The 15,613-nt window shown below is 39.5% G+C and overlaps 1 protein-coding gene across 1 annotated transcript in view; it reads left to right on the top strand.

The window, feature by feature from the left end:
- The window catches only part of LOC138050386 (uncharacterized), an 84,390-nt gene that overhangs the window by 63,472 nt on the left and 5,305 nt on the right, over positions 1-15,613 (top strand). Inside the window, exons 13-17 of the mRNA XM_068896722.1 lie at positions 1,824-1,996; positions 6,503-6,701; positions 7,594-7,692; positions 9,020-9,166; positions 14,042-14,431. Of these exons, the coding sequence (XP_068752823.1) occupies positions 1,824-1,996; positions 6,503-6,701; positions 7,594-7,692; positions 9,020-9,166; positions 14,042-14,431 (1,008 nt within the window). The remainder of the gene's footprint in view (positions 1-1,823; positions 1,997-6,502; positions 6,702-7,593; positions 7,693-9,019; positions 9,167-14,041; positions 14,432-15,613) is intronic.

Raw genomic sequence — 15,613 nt, 5'->3', positions numbered from 1 at the left:
TTCCTGCGACACCTGGATCGCAACTGCGGAAAAAATACCAGAGTGAAATCAGAAACCAGGGGTATAAGATGAAGGTGGTGAAGACAGGTACAACACTGAAGGAAGTGCTACAAAAGTCCAATCCGTTTAAACAGCGAAGGTGTGGGAGAGAAGACTGCCTGGTTTGTAAACAAGCTGGGAAAGGTCCATGTAATGCACACGGTGTGACGTACAAGATTGAATGCCAGGGATGCGAAAATAGGTACATTGTTGAGACAGCCAGAAATGCCTATACAAGAGGTACGGAGCACGCGGGGGGCTTAGAGAATCGAGACGAGAAATCAGCATTATGGAGACATTGCGTAGAAAAGCATGGGAAGGAACGACAAGAGTTCAAAATGTCCGTGACTGGAGTGTATGGTAATCATGCCATGTTAAGGCAAATAGCAGAGAGCGTGAGAATCAACCGAGTGGCGAAAGGATCTCTCATCAAAACGAAGAAGGAATGGAATTATATGAAACTTCCTAGAGTAATACTTGACGAAGGAGGAGCGTGAGACACCCTATGTGACTAGTGGACTAGTCAAGACACTTGGTGCTTCATACACTGGGTACCAGAGTATCTTGAATCCAAGATGGCGGAACATGCCTGACGAGGCTGAGTTTTCAGCGAAATTTATAGCGGTTTTATAGATATACACATTTTAAAGGTTTAAGTGTATTAACTCCAAAATCGTGCGTTAAAAGAATAACAAAGACAGAGAATGTCAAGCAATTACCGAAGTTTAAGATAAAAATGTTAATTAGAAAAAAATCGAGATATTTAAAAATATCTCGATTTTTTCCTAAATATCCTGACTTTTTTTATGATTATCCCAAAAATATCTGTCTTTATTTTCATAAATAATACAGGAATAACCTAACAAGTAGAAGGTAATACGGGAAATTCAACGGTGTCCTTGTAAGGCATACAACAAAACTCTGAACAATTTTACTTCAGTTCGTCCGTCAATTTCATTACCCCGCAGTCTCCAAAAGAAATTACCGATAGCTACTTTACTCGAAGCTTTAACATATATTATTACAAAAGAAGGATACTGCTGCATGTGATTACTGCAGGCCCATATGGTAGGATTTATTAATTTTGCTTGAATTTCTGTCTCTGTAAGTAGCATTTCACTTTAAAAAATTGCTTTCCTTCGCCATTTTTTCTGGGAAGCTGAAAAAAAGGACTTCAATAGTTTTTCCCTAAAAAAAATTAAATATCAGATCTTTTTCTAAATATCTCGAGATTTTTTGAATATCTAAAAAAATATCCAGATATTTGTGTCTAGGCCTAGTTCTGGTTAAGTGTTACAACGTTTTTTTGACCGGCATCTAACCATGTGGGCTAAAGCCTGAGCATGCATTAAGTGAGTATTATCCTTACTGGGCTGGTTTGGCTTCCATCGCCGCAGAATCTCTAAAAGAAGTTGTTTGATGTGTCCCTCTACTAACTATGGGATAATAGAGCAGGCCGGCGTGGTTTTGACCAACCGAAATGTTGTTATCGGTATTAGAGATTTCACCATCTTGGAAATCACAATTACCCACTAGGTATGTTCTGCTGACAAGGCCAAAGGCCAGTCACCTAAATGCCGCTAGGGAAGCGCAGGAAATTTCGGTGAGGCTGGCCGCAAGGCCCATATTTAACGGACAGCAGATGCATAGAAGAATTTAAAGCACACCACCATTTAACTCACTCTTTCCCCTTAGGGCTTTACCGTCGCCAATAAGTTTTTCAGGAATTGGGGATAAATTCCTGGTAAACTATCCTAATTGTGAATGCTCTGTTCTGCTAACAGGAAGTAGCTGAATATCTGAGAGAACTACAATCACCATCACGGCACCACGTGTTTGTTGAGGTGACATTCAATCACACAATGGGGAAGAGAGCATCCGAAAGACAGGCCACTGGAAAGCTCATTCATTTTCTGATGCGCGACGGTGTTCTCACATCTCAACAGTACCTTAATGGGTATGTAAAATGTGTATGTTGAGGTAACCAAGAGCTGGCGATATCGATACAGCTGTGTTTGCAAGAAACTTCATGTCTCTTCCATTTCGAAAATTAGCTACACTTTCCTGCCTTGTTTGTTCTTTGGTATTTCATCCAGGTGACATCGCTGAGTGGAGTTTCCTCGGCGATATTGATACGGGAGTTGTTTACTCACGGAAGCCAACATATATAGACTCGGCTTGTGTTTAGTGAGGACTGCACTGAAGCTAAGACGCTTTCACAAGCCCACATTCATTGGCTTAAAAATTATCCGGTGCAGGTTGCACCACATATCTCAGAAGTATCTCACGAATCTCACGAGTATCTCACAAATTCTCACAAGCCAGTATTTATCGGCTTGAACTATCGGTGTGGGTTACACCTCAAAGTGAAAGATAATTATTGTACGAAAAAATACTTGCATTGAATAAGAGTCTTGCATTCTCAAAGAATAGTATTTCGTACTCTTACTGTTGCCTGCTACTACATGTAGCCGCCAGCATAGGAACAACAATCGAACAATACCGGTCAAGGATCGGCTGTCACGACAATTTTGTGAAAGCCAAGGATGCATTTTCACGTGTGCGAGGGCGATTTTGGAATACGATGCTTATGATGTTTTACTTAAATGTGTGTTTACTTGCCAACATTAAAACGCGTTGTTGGACATTACAAGTCGTGTAATGAGGTGATGTTTGGTTTACACAAATGATGTGCTACAATGTTTACATCCCATTGCTTATACGGCAAGCAAAGGATGTGGAGGAAAATCCAGGTCCTACAATATTTGATATCATTGATTGACTCTTGACTCTAGTCAAGGAAATGAAGCAATCTTTGGGCGTGTCTACAAACCGAAGACCAAAGACCAAAGACCAAAGACTGAAGACTGAAGACCGAAGACCAAAAACCAAAGACCAAAGACCGAAGACCTAAAAGTGCTAAAACGCTTTTTTCGACCCCCAAAACATAAAATCGATTAGGTCTTCCTTTTGTAGTTTTACCCGTCTCAAACTACAAAACGAAGACCCCCGCTAACACGCTTTATTTGACGCTAAAACATTGAAATCGAAGGGGTCTTCGTTTTGTAGTTTTACCCGTCTCAAACTACAAAACGAAGACCCCCACTAAAACGCTTTATGGGAACATGACTGCTTGCATATTTAGCTGTAGAATTAACTATCGCTATTTAAGTTTTGTTTAATTAATTGTCACTACATGTAGCAAACCCATGCGGTGAATTCCTCATATGTCAAACTTCTTTATCACGAAAGTTAAATGCAAGAGTTGTTCCTTGTTTTTAGTTGTTGTTGCTACAATAATTGTCAAACAATAAACTCTGATTCCCAAGGTTGTTGCAACTCTGAAAATTAATGTCTGAATTCGAAAGCAATATTTAGGTAGGCTCTTCCAGTACAGAACTGGGACGTTACAATGGTTAACTTTTCATGCCGTTGCTGTTGGTAAATAAAACTGTTGAATGACAGCTGGCAAGTACGACATTATGGTTGTATATCACTACTACCAGTCAACAACGCTTTTTGATGAATTACCGTAAACGCTCCATTAAGCCCCCAAGGGGCTTATTTAATTTCAGGCCTCATTAACGGGGGGATTAATAGAAATGGGGCGCTTATTTCAAATCTTAAAACATCGTTTCCGTCTTAAAATGGTTTTGTGCAAAACTGAAACAACTACGGTGAAACTTTAAATGGGACGAATTATTCAATATGAAACAACTAACATTATTATGTATTTGAATGTATATTTGTTTCAAAACAAATCAACTGGGTTGCATGAAGTGGATTTCCGAACGGCGTGACCAGGAGGAGGGGGGGGGGGGGGCTCTTACCAAAAAACGACTTCCTAATGGGGGGCTTGATGGAGGGAAGGGGGGGGGGGGTTGTTAGAAGAGAAGTGGGGTTTAATACTGAGAGATTTTACGCTAAAACAACAGTCCGATTAGAATTTTTTAATGTCAGTTTGAGGCGGAAATTGCTACAAAATGGACACCGACATATTAGAGAGTTTTAGCAAGGGTCTTCTTTTTGTAGTTTGAGGCGGGTAAAACTACAAAACGAAGACCCCTTAGATTTCAATGTTTTAGCGTCAAATAAAGCGTTTTAGCGGGAGTCTTCGTTTTGTAGTTTGAGGCGGGTAAAACTACAAAACGAAAACCCCTTACATTTCAATGTTTTAGCGTCAAATAAAGCGTTTTAGCGGAGGTCTTCGTTTTGTAGTTTGAGGCGGGTAAAACTACAAAACGAAGACCCCATCGATTTCAATGTTTTAGGGTCAAGTAAGGCGTTTTAGCGAGGGTCTTCGTTTTGTAGTTTGAGGCGGGTAAAACTACAAAACGAAGACCTGATCGATTTTATGTTTTTGACGTGGAAAAAAGCGTTTTAGCACTTTTCGGTCTTTGGCCTTTGGTTTTTGGTCTTCGGTCTTCGGTCTTCGGTTTGTAGACACCCCAATCTTTGGTGTGAATGCTGGTAAGCAATGTGTAGCAATGTCACTTACTGCTATAAAATACCATCAAATACAAGATATTAGTTTGTGGACTATTCAACAAACAACAATTATTGTAATTCCGTTAAGAGTTTGAAAATACTTCTAGAAGTGAATTTCTAAGAGACATATGGACCAATGTTTGATGTCATGAACAAACTTCCAGTAAATGGCTCACTATATTGTAATGAATACACTTTAACAAATATTGAAACCATGTCTGGAACATCAGTTAACATTCGCGCAGAACATCTTATAGTACTGTATGGATTATTTCCAATAACCAAAATATTGTTCAAAGTAGAATTAGTCCACAAACTTGTATCTTGTATTTGATGGTATATAATAGCAGTAAGTGACATTGCTACACATTGCTTACCAGCATTCACACCAAAGATTGCTTCATTTCCTTGACTAGAGTCAGCGGTCACAGTGGTTGTTGGATCAATGATATCAAATATTGTAGGACCTGGATTTTCCTCCACATTATCACCTGTATTTTTAGGTATTGCTAATGCTGTCTGTACCATCAATGTTTAGTACTGCTACTCCGGTAGATGCTGCTAGTAACACTGTTGGATTCTCAAGATTCATTGGAGCATGTCTATAGGTTTTTAATACAGTGTGGTAAATTGTTTTAACCAAATGGCTTTTCCCACCACCACCACCTCCAGTTATAAACAAATAAACTGGTTCAACATTTTGTGACTTCAGGCTGTTGAGGTTTTCATTTTATTTCTAGTCCGTGAAAGCACCTTGTTGTAAGCTTTGTGTTGCATTTTTAATTATTTAATGATTTAACTGATTGACGTAATTGGTCATCAGATATTCCTATTGGCTGTTTATACGTTGTTATTGCTGATGGACTGTGATTTCCAGTAGTTTGGGAATTTGCACCAAGCTCTGAGGATACTTGTTCATTGAACACCTTATCTACTGATGATTCATCTTAGAATTCTAGTTGAATTTCAGAATTCTCTTGATCATTTATAAGATCATATAACTGTATGACAGTGCCATGCTTGTTTCTTAGCCATTCTAGTGCTTCTGTTACTAGTAAATAGCTGGTAGAGATGATGTAGTGTGCACCAAAAGTTGTCGAAACTGTGCAAATGGCAATAAGAGAAAGATTAGCGGCAAGTCATCGATGTAAAATTCTGAACAAGTCCTAAAATTTGAAGCATTCTTAAAGTGCCCCTAACCCTTCAACTTATTTTTTGGGAGTAGATTTTGACATCTTTCCATAACTTATTTTCGAAAAAAAAAATCCAAAAATATTGAATGTAGGCTTTTTTTACGAGCGCTGAAAGTGGAGGTGGTCTTGACTATTTTTTCACCTATCGTTCGCATTAGTCCCCCACTCGGCCAAAGTATCGAGCGTGACGTAAGAAAAGGACATCGTGCAAGCTTGAGTTACGTTGTTGGGATGTGTGAAGATTAGCGGAGAACACAGAGAAAATGGTTGAAAAGTGCGTGGTTTATGGATGCAACAACGCTAACAATAAACAGAAAGGAATCGATACGATTCCTTCTGATAGCTGAAGTCCGCTGGTTTCGTCTGCTAGTGGAAGGAGGAAGGGGTGGAAGGGGGAGGGAAGAAGGGAGAGAGAGATATGAGAGGTCTCGGTTTTCACAAATTTGAGAACAGTTGCCTTCTCTCTTAGATTGCTCTTAAATCTCGTGTCAACATTTGCTCACTTAGACGCAAAATGTGCAGGTCCCTGTTCACCCTCAAAAAAGACGTTTGTTCACGTGCGTTATTATTTATGTTCTTAATTCGGTGTTATGGTTGGCGGGTTCTGATTTCCCGTTTGGGTGAAGAAGGATCCCGTTTGGGTGAAGAAGGATCTTTCAATTACTTTTCCGACGTTTTGGTCAAACTTTGTTTTACTAAATTTCTCGGAAACATCTCTGCTGTAACTGGTTTGCTACATCAACCGCACAGTGCAATATCAAAAGATATTTTTTTATTTACAGGCTTGAGTCAATATTTGAAGTTGCTGAAGACACAGAAATTGATATTCCACTATTGTGGAAGTACCTGGGAGAGCTCATGGGTCCGACAGCCTTTGATGGAAATCTTGGTCTCGATGAATTATTTGAATGCGTATTTAAATATGTGACAAAACACAAAGCTGCCAGACTGTTTGCTTGCATTCTGCAGTCAAGCGAAAAGGTAATTGGGATTGTTTCAGTTACACCAGTGTTATTTATTGTTAACAAGTGTGGTGACACTTCACCCACAGTCCAAATGCTCGATTTTCAGCTAAGCAGCAAAATGTAACCCAAGAGAAACTCAAACTTTGACCAGTAGATTTCATTATCTCCAGAACATGGATCTGGATGAAGCTTGATACTGTATCTGGAACTGTCATGGGCGGGTTTTGTTGTTCTTCCATATTCGTGCGAATCTCCCAGGGGCAGTTTTAGCTTAGAAAGTTGGGATATCGGCTGTTCACATCGTGTTGCCTCACTGTGGGTAACAGCGATTCCCCGAAAGAAAAAATGACTTTTTGTGCATTTTCACTGGTCGTGGGCATTGATTCTCCGTATTCCTGGCCATGCAAGTCTTATGCTTTGACAGTGCGATTCTAACGCATTCTTGTCATTTTATCGTACTATTTTTTGTTGTGTGAGGACTTCTCAGATGTTTGTAATATGCACGAACCTAATTTTAGGAAATATCCAAGCCGTTGTTTGAGCAGTATAGTAGGGTCACTAAAAAGCGCGCAATCGCCTTTTCTTTTTTCCATGTATATGTTATCGGTTAATTTTATTTTTCTTTCTGTTCATCTATTACAGAGAGTTTCGACCAAACGTATGGAAAATTGAAAACGCTATGCCCACCTGAATCCCTCCACTTGGGACGGAGAATTCTTGAACTCAGATATTATTACCTTGATTACTTTAAGTTCTAATTTCAAATTTGTCGCACGTCATTTGAAGTCAGAATCCTAATAAGAGCTCTGTAGGTCGCGGGCTGTTGCGTCAATTTCAAAAGAACTGATTTTACCAAGGAAAGGATAACCACAAGCATTTTTGACAATTTTTCCCTTATCTTGATTTAGAGTCCGGAAGATGTCCGTGCAGTTTTGGACACATCCAATGCAACTGTATATACTTTCTTTGACGATGCAGAGGAAGCCAGAGAATTTGCCAAGGACAAGGCATGTACCTACTTAATTCAGCTTCACCTTACTCGGACCTACAATCTTGGACAAAACCTGTTGAGAAAACGACTGATTATACCACCCTAAAACCTATTTTCTTCCTAAACGGCTCCCCTTCCCCCTCCTCCTCCCCCCATTCAATGTTGCTTTATAGACCACTTTCATAAATGACGGTCTTTTTACATTCAACCTCCCAAGCGAGTAATGTGAGAAATATAGTAGCGTGGTGCAGTCGTAGTCTATAGCCACATTTTACCCTTGCTCATGATCAGCACAGAGTCTCCAGTAGCTCAGTGGTTAGAGTATCCGTACAAGATCACTTTTACATTCTTTTGTCTTGATGTTAATGAGACCTACTGCCCTCATTATGAAACAAAAATTCTTTTAAAATTTCCTCGTCGTAGCGAGGCTAGTAAGGCTTTTTAGCAATAAAACAAAACAGTATTTTATTTGGCCGCCATTATGAAAGCGGCCTATATTTGTCACGATTTAATAGTAAAACATGAGTAGAGCCCGTGGGTCACATGGCAGCGATAACGCAACGTTATTCCCCTCTTCGGAATTAAAAGTCTACAGAAGAGGAACTTGTGTTTGTTCTTCTCAAAGTTCGAGTTCAGTTACGGAAGCCATTGTCTGTTGAAAAATTGGTTGCAAAAGTTAACATCACTTGTTAGTCTATCTCCGTTTTCTCGCCCGGTTGGCTATATATCGTCTCATACCTAACGCGCGCTCGTGGTATAATTGTTAATTAGTAGTTTCTTCTAACTGATTGACTAAGGGATGTTCATTTTCTAGTTAACACATTGCAAACTAAGCATTCTGATTGGTCAGTGATCAAACGGTAACCCTGGATGTTGTAATTTTTCGTGATATGTGTGCAAATCTTCTGCTTCATTGCGTGACGTTATTAAGCGCTCAAGTCATAAGTGATTTAAATTCGTCAACCCGCTGGTGGCAAAACTTGCCAGGTTACTTCACTTTGCCGCTTAGTTTGATTTGGAAATCACCCCAAAGTTTTACGAACAATGTGATAAGAAACATGCGCCACAAACACGAACCTTAGATCGGCAAAGCTTTGTGCATGCAAAAAGAATGCAGGAAAGACATTCTTTGCGGTCAAAATTTCCTTGGACCCCTTTAGAAGCGCGCGCCTACTCCTTAAATTTCTCTACCCACTCGCATTGTTGTTGAACACTCCGACATTTTAAATCTTAACTCGTATGCTGAGAAGGAGGTGGGGTATTTTTGAACCCGTCTCTGAGTATTGTAATATAAAACGAAATCAATTGTCAAATGGATGAATGATGTTTCGTTTTCTTTGCAGAATATCGAATATGCCCTTGGACCGTCACCTCCTTCATCACAAGTTACTGGTTCAACCAGCGAACATTCGGCCAAAGTAGAGGAAGAACTTAGGACTGTTACATTGAAGAAAAAAGGGAGGAACGAAGAAGTGATGGGCTGGGTTGATGTAAGCAGACTTGTTTCACCGCATAAAGTAATGGAGGTTTCGCATAGTATAGATCACTTTTGGAAAAAATGTTTGTTAACTCCTCATTTCTTTGATTGCTACAGAAACTAAATTTCCTTAACTTATTTCTTCACTAAAAAAAAAAAGAGATTGTCTGAACGTCTGTAAGCTACACTGTAGTCTTGGATAGCTTGCCGACTTCAAGCGGACTACAGCCTTCCGGTCCTGCGTGGGAGATTGGCGTTAAAATTTGAATATCCCAAAACGATAGCAACAATATTGTCAAAACAACATTGGACAGTGCGCGCATGTTTAGATGTTTTTCATTGCTACGCAACAAAAGGCAAATTCGAAAGCAATCCACAAAAGAAGCCAACAACTTGAAATGTTGTATGAACAAATAAAGACCACCTCTCCAATTCTCAGGTCTGTGCGTTACATCGTTTCTGAGTTATTAATTTGCCAAAGCGTTTCACACGATGCCGCCATGTTGGTGGACCGTCCGTTTGATTCACTACGCGAGAAAATACATGTGCTCATGAATATTAAAAAAATACTGTTTTTTAATACGTTGGTCTGAAGAAACTTCCAAAAGCTTGTGGCTTGTATTAGATTCAACTGATCACCAGGAAACATCAGAGTACTATCACCCGAGTTGTGTTCAGTGAGTAGCGTATCGTATGTAAATCTGGTGAATGTTCCAAGGAATTTTGTGTTGTTGATGAAGTGGTCCCATTTGCCCAAAGAGTGTCACTCGTGACTATCACCTGCGGCTATTTCGAGAAGAGCAGTTATTTCCCAGTGGAACTTCAGACATTTGAATGGAATCTTGAAAGATTTTCTGGAAATTCCTCCGGTCACGGTAATACTGATTGTCAGTGGAAGTTTAGTCAGTAGAGACAATGAAACAATCTGAGATGTAGGAAGGATAAGTGGGAACAAGCAGAAGGCAATACAAAGAGTGCAGGCAATGCAGAAGACAGTTTTAACGGACAGTGAGATGGTACACAGAAAAACATAATGTGGACTTCAGTGGTGTTGATAGTTCGTTTTCTTGTCCTAAATTGCACATTTATTATCCAAACTCAAGTAATTTATACGGGGTGTAAGTGCTGGTACTGTTGTGCCAATTAAATATTTGTATGTGTGCCATGATAGGTGCTAGTGCATATGTGTGGCATTTTTACATAGTGTAACACCTTTCCCCATTTAAGAGATTAAAGTTATTAAAAACTAATCATGTCTGCAAACGTATCAACTCAAGTGATGTTCGACTGGACTTTAAAAAGAGTGTTTGTAAGATGGTCAGTGTCTAAATGGATTCCTAAAATGTTCATTCCATAATAATTAAGTCTCTGAAACTTGAAGGAATTCTATGTTGCTTTGTTGAGTGGTGAAGTGTAGGTGTGGGTTCTTGTTCCACGGGTTAACCCACGGGTTTCGTCTGTTCCAGGCTCACTTTCACGTAAAGATGCGACTTCACAGCGTTCACCTCTTCCCATATGGTTCAACCATAGTTAATGCATGGAGATGGTTATGAAACTCGACAAAGTTTTTTTGTTTCATGTTTTTGTCTGTATTTTTGGCCTTGACGGTGCACAAAACACACTTTTTTTTCGAGAAGTTAACCAATGAAATCTTTCGATTAATATATGCGCAACTAATTTGCGAACCCGTACAAAGCAAAAACAAAAGATTGTGCACTTTCACGGTCAATTCAACATCGATTGTGACAAACATCGTTCTCGCTTTTGAAGGTTTTAATGTTTCATAACCAGCCTCGATTAACTATGGTTCAACCTTCACATCCCTGATTTGTTTGTCATTTCTCCATACTGGTCAGATGCTGTGCTCACAAGGCAGAACCTTGGTGCAGGTCTTTTAATCAATTCCCCATAGATCCATGGTTGGTGCTTTTTTGTAGACTTAGGTTTCACGTACACTTTCTCTCCAGTAGAGAACTCTCTAAGTGGCACCGAAACCCTCTTGGTGTACTGAGCCTTTGATCTTTGTATTCTTTCTGTGATATTTTCATGCAGTAGACTAGGGGAATAATTTGACGTGGGGGTGTGGGGATGGAATCTTTAAGTTTTCTTGACATACGACGTGCTGCTGAGTTACCGTATCCTTGCCGAGGTGTATTTGTAAGATAATAGGGCCAAATAGGGGTCCTCATGGCACAATTTTTTTCAAAATGTTCTTTGCAATTGTAACTGCTGACTCTGCCTTTCCATTTCCCCAGCTGTAGTAAGGTGATGATTTCCCTATGGTAAAACTGTATTTTCAGGCGAAGCGTGACTATTCATGGCTTTCAAATTGCGGACCGTTGTCGGTAATCAACTCGTCAGGAATTCCAGTTCAAGTTAGCAGAAGAATTCTTGTTGTGGGAGTCTAGTTTTGAAGAAGTCACTGTAATGGTCAACCACGACAAGATAGTTGTTTCCATTCAACTGGAAGAGATCTGTGCTTATTTTTGACCACTGTCTGGTTGGTATTGCATGAGATTTTATTGGTTCTTGCAGTCGGTCACTTAGCTACTGGCCGGAGAGTCCACATCATAAGCATTTCTCCCTAATTTTTCTATTTGCTTTCCAGGCGAGAACAGAGATTCCCGTGCTTGTCTTATGCAGCTCTCAGAGCAGGGAAGGTGGAACAATGACTCTGGTGGATCTATAAAGAACACCATTGTAAACAGAGATTTTAAGTTCAAGTACTGTCTCATAATCAGTTGCTCTGGAGTTTCCCTCACTTTCTGCAGGCCACCCAGTCATGATTAATTTGTGTAGAGCTGTAAGGACAGGGTCTTTAACAGTCTCTTATCTAATTAATTGTAGGGTGTCAAGTGTGATTGTGTTTGGTTCGAGGTCCATTTCAAATAGTTCCAAACGGAAGTCTTCATATCCTTGCTTAACATTGGTGGAGGGCTGATCAGTGACGAGTCTGTGAGACAAAGTGTTGGCTATGTAAAGTTCCTTTCCTTTCTTGTATCAAACTGAGAATTGATATCCTTGTAATTTAAGCAACATTCTTTGCAGTCTGTGAGGTGCTTATCTGAGAGGCTTTTTGAAGATTGTCTCGAGTGGTTGGCGATCTGTATTAATTTACTAGCAAGTCGTGTTTTCCGTAAAGGTACTGGTGCCACTTGTCCATGCATGAGATTATCGCAAGCACTCTTTTTCAGTTTGAGCTAAGTTTTTTCTCAGTGCAGCAGGGTGTGCGATCTGGAGCAAACGGGCTGATCGTTTTGCACCAACAGACAACCAATGGCACGCATTCATTTACAGCACGGAAAGGGTAGGGTCTTAGTAGCGTAGAGCAGTTGCGGAGACAATGAGGTTCTTTGCTGAGTCAAATGCACGTTCATTATTGTTAGACGTCAGGAATTCAGAGTCCTTTTTTGTCAAGTCCCTCTTTGGAAGAGACGTTTCCGACAAGTTAGTACAGAACTTGCTTAAGTCTTGGCACATTGATCGAGAGAGCAGAAAGTAAATTAAAATTTTTAACAACATTACGACAATTATTAATTTATAAGACATGCTTCGATGTTACACACATCGTCAGTTACAAAGGATGTTGATGGTGGTAACATTGAAACATGTCTTCTAATCTTAAAAAATGTCGTCATCTTGGCACATTGCAAGAAAACGCTGTACTCTAGCTTTGTCAGTGGACATTTTCATCTCTTTGGTAGCTTCTACTTTGGCTGGGCCAGGTTCTACACCTTTGCCTGTGAGATTATACCTCATGAAGGTGACCGATGGAGATTTGAACTGCATAGTCAAAGATCATGCTTGCTGCACTTCTCCAATAGGGTTGTAAGATTTTTTGCATAGTCAATGTCAGCTTCCTTTTTTGAATTCCCACATCCAAATACACAGATATTGTCAGCATGTTTATTCCTTCATCCAAGCCCACCAAGAACTCATGTTGGTGCCTTTGGTACTCCTCCAGTCCTTACGCTATTCCGAAATGGTAACCGAGTGTAATAGTAGTGAGCATTTGGCCCCGGAAACGTATCGGAGTCCTTCCACACAATTGTCGGTATTGTGTACTTTGGTCCTTTTGTAGCCCTAGTGATGGTCTGTCTTGGGTCTACTTGTGTGAGGATTGAAGAATGTTAAGGGCACAGAATTGCTAATGAAAGTTAGATCCATTCTAATACTGATATCCTTACAATCAGTTGAGATAAGATAACTTTATTTCAACACGATAAAAGTTTAAAGCTAAAGGCTTATGGGATCTTGTACAGTAGGATTAAAAAATAACTAAATACATATATTAAAGCAAGCTAAATGAATATGTACATATAGTTTAAAGAAAAGGAAAAATCTATATTATCTTACAAAACATATCTATCCTTCACTTAATGGTATGTATAAATATCATATCTTGGGTTACATTGGTTGCCTTCACAATTAAGATCAAAATTTAAGAAATTCTTAGACTTACTAAGCATTTTACAAAATTATTGCAAATTCCTAGAAACTGAATAAAGAAAAGTCATTCTATTCCATAAAAGAACCGCTATAATGAATTGAGTGTTTCATGTATAAAGTATTAAAACATGAAACTACTAGGTGATGATCACTTCTTGTTCTCAGGTGGTATGGATTATTGGCACATTTTAAATACTATATTTTTCATTCACTTACGGGACTAAGTTGTTGCAACCTTATGAACAGACCTTACCCAGCTAGCTGTTCTGAGTCCCTAGAATTTGTTTATGTTGGCTTCTGTTATGTGCGGGGTCAGCAAAGTTTGATGGCTCTTTATTTTGGCCATAGGCCCTATATCTCAATAATGAAAAGCAATAGACAATAAGGCAGCCAAAACCGTCAAGAAGTGATATTGATAATTATCCCTTTCACTTTTCAGAGGAATCCGGGCTTGGGAAACTGTAATGGAACATTCTGTGGAAAGCGATATTTCACCTGTGAACCAGACTCTGCTGTTTTTGTTGGACTGGATAAAATTATGCCTATGCCAATGGAGGATGCAGAATACAAATCTTTCTCGAAGTCACCCAAGAGAGATGAACATGGTCAAGCTAACCTTACATCAAAATTAAGGGATGCATATTTTCCATCTTTTTTTAAAGGAAAAAATGAGCTTAAGTCACTTCAGGCAAGAACTGTTGATTTCCTTAAAATTGACCAAAGAGTTGTCACATTTCTGAAAGATAATGACACTCCTGTCAGAGGAACCGTACGTTTTATTGGTGAGGAAAAAGATTCAAGTGGACGAGTTCTTGTAGGGTTGGAGCTGGTAGGCGATTCTTAAATATGTTTCATATTGTCTCCTGAAGGCCCATTTCAGGGACATTTAACTCTATTTTTTGGAGGGGATGGAGTTGTTGACATTGTTTCTTATAAGCAAATTACGCATGAACATTCAACCTTTAAAAATACCATAGTTGTAGTCAGGCATGATAATAAAAGAATTAAAGATTTGTTTTCACTGACTAAAAAACGTTTAATGAACGTTTCGGTCAAAATTCTATAACCTTTTTCAGCATCAAATGGCTTACGAATGTAAAAGAAAAGAGCCGCGGAAACGTCACTTGGAGCCCTTTGCAAAAGAACAAGTATACTGTTACGAACAGTTGCGATTTTGTGAGAAAAATCTGTGGTTGTAACATCGCCCCGCAGGACATCATGGTATCTTTCGATGTCATATCCCTCTTCACATCTATACCGACGACTTTGGCACTTCAGGTGACTAAGAACAGACTTGAAGCTGATCTGACTATCTCGGAAGGAACAAACATGTTTGATGACAACATCATGAATTTGCTTGAATTTGTTCTTGAAAACAACTATTTCGTCGTTGGTGGCACTTTCAACAAACAAATATTCGGCTGCCCAATGGGTTCGCCTGTGAGCGCAATTTTGGAAAATCTACTTGTGGAACACACCCCAAGTGGTGGTATAGATATGTCGACGATAGCCATGTCTGCATCGCTTGTGAATATCTTACAGAGTTCCACTCCCACCTTATCTCAGTCAATCAACACATCCGATTTACAGTGGAAGAAGAGAGAGACGGATCCATCGCGTTTCTGGACAACAGGACAATCAGGAATCCCGTTGGAATTATAAAAACTAGCGTCTACAGGAAAGCCACACACACGGACAAGTACCTCCAATTCAACTCTCACACCCTTCGCAACACAAACGCTGAATAGCTAGAACCCTTCTCAACAGAGCAACGAACATCTCCTCTACTGACGCAGACAAATTATCCGAAGTACAACATGTAGTCGACGCTCTAAAGATCAATGGTTACACGGACCAATTTATTAGAAGCTCTCAAAGTACCACTGTTTCCACAAACTAGTGTCAAACCAACAAAGGTTGTGTTACTTTGCCGTACGTTCAAGGAATTTCATAGAAAACCGCAAGAACTTTCAATCAGTTCAATATCAATGTTGCTCATAAACCCGTAATA

This window comes from Montipora capricornis, chromosome 6 (assembly GCF_036669925.1).
Source record: "Montipora capricornis isolate CH-2021 chromosome 6, ASM3666992v2, whole genome shotgun sequence".
Taxonomy (NCBI): Eukaryota; Metazoa; Cnidaria; class Anthozoa; order Scleractinia; family Acroporidae; genus Montipora; species Montipora capricornis.
The sequence above is the reverse complement of the archived record's forward strand: the minus strand, read 5'-3'. Positions and strand labels throughout refer to the sequence as shown.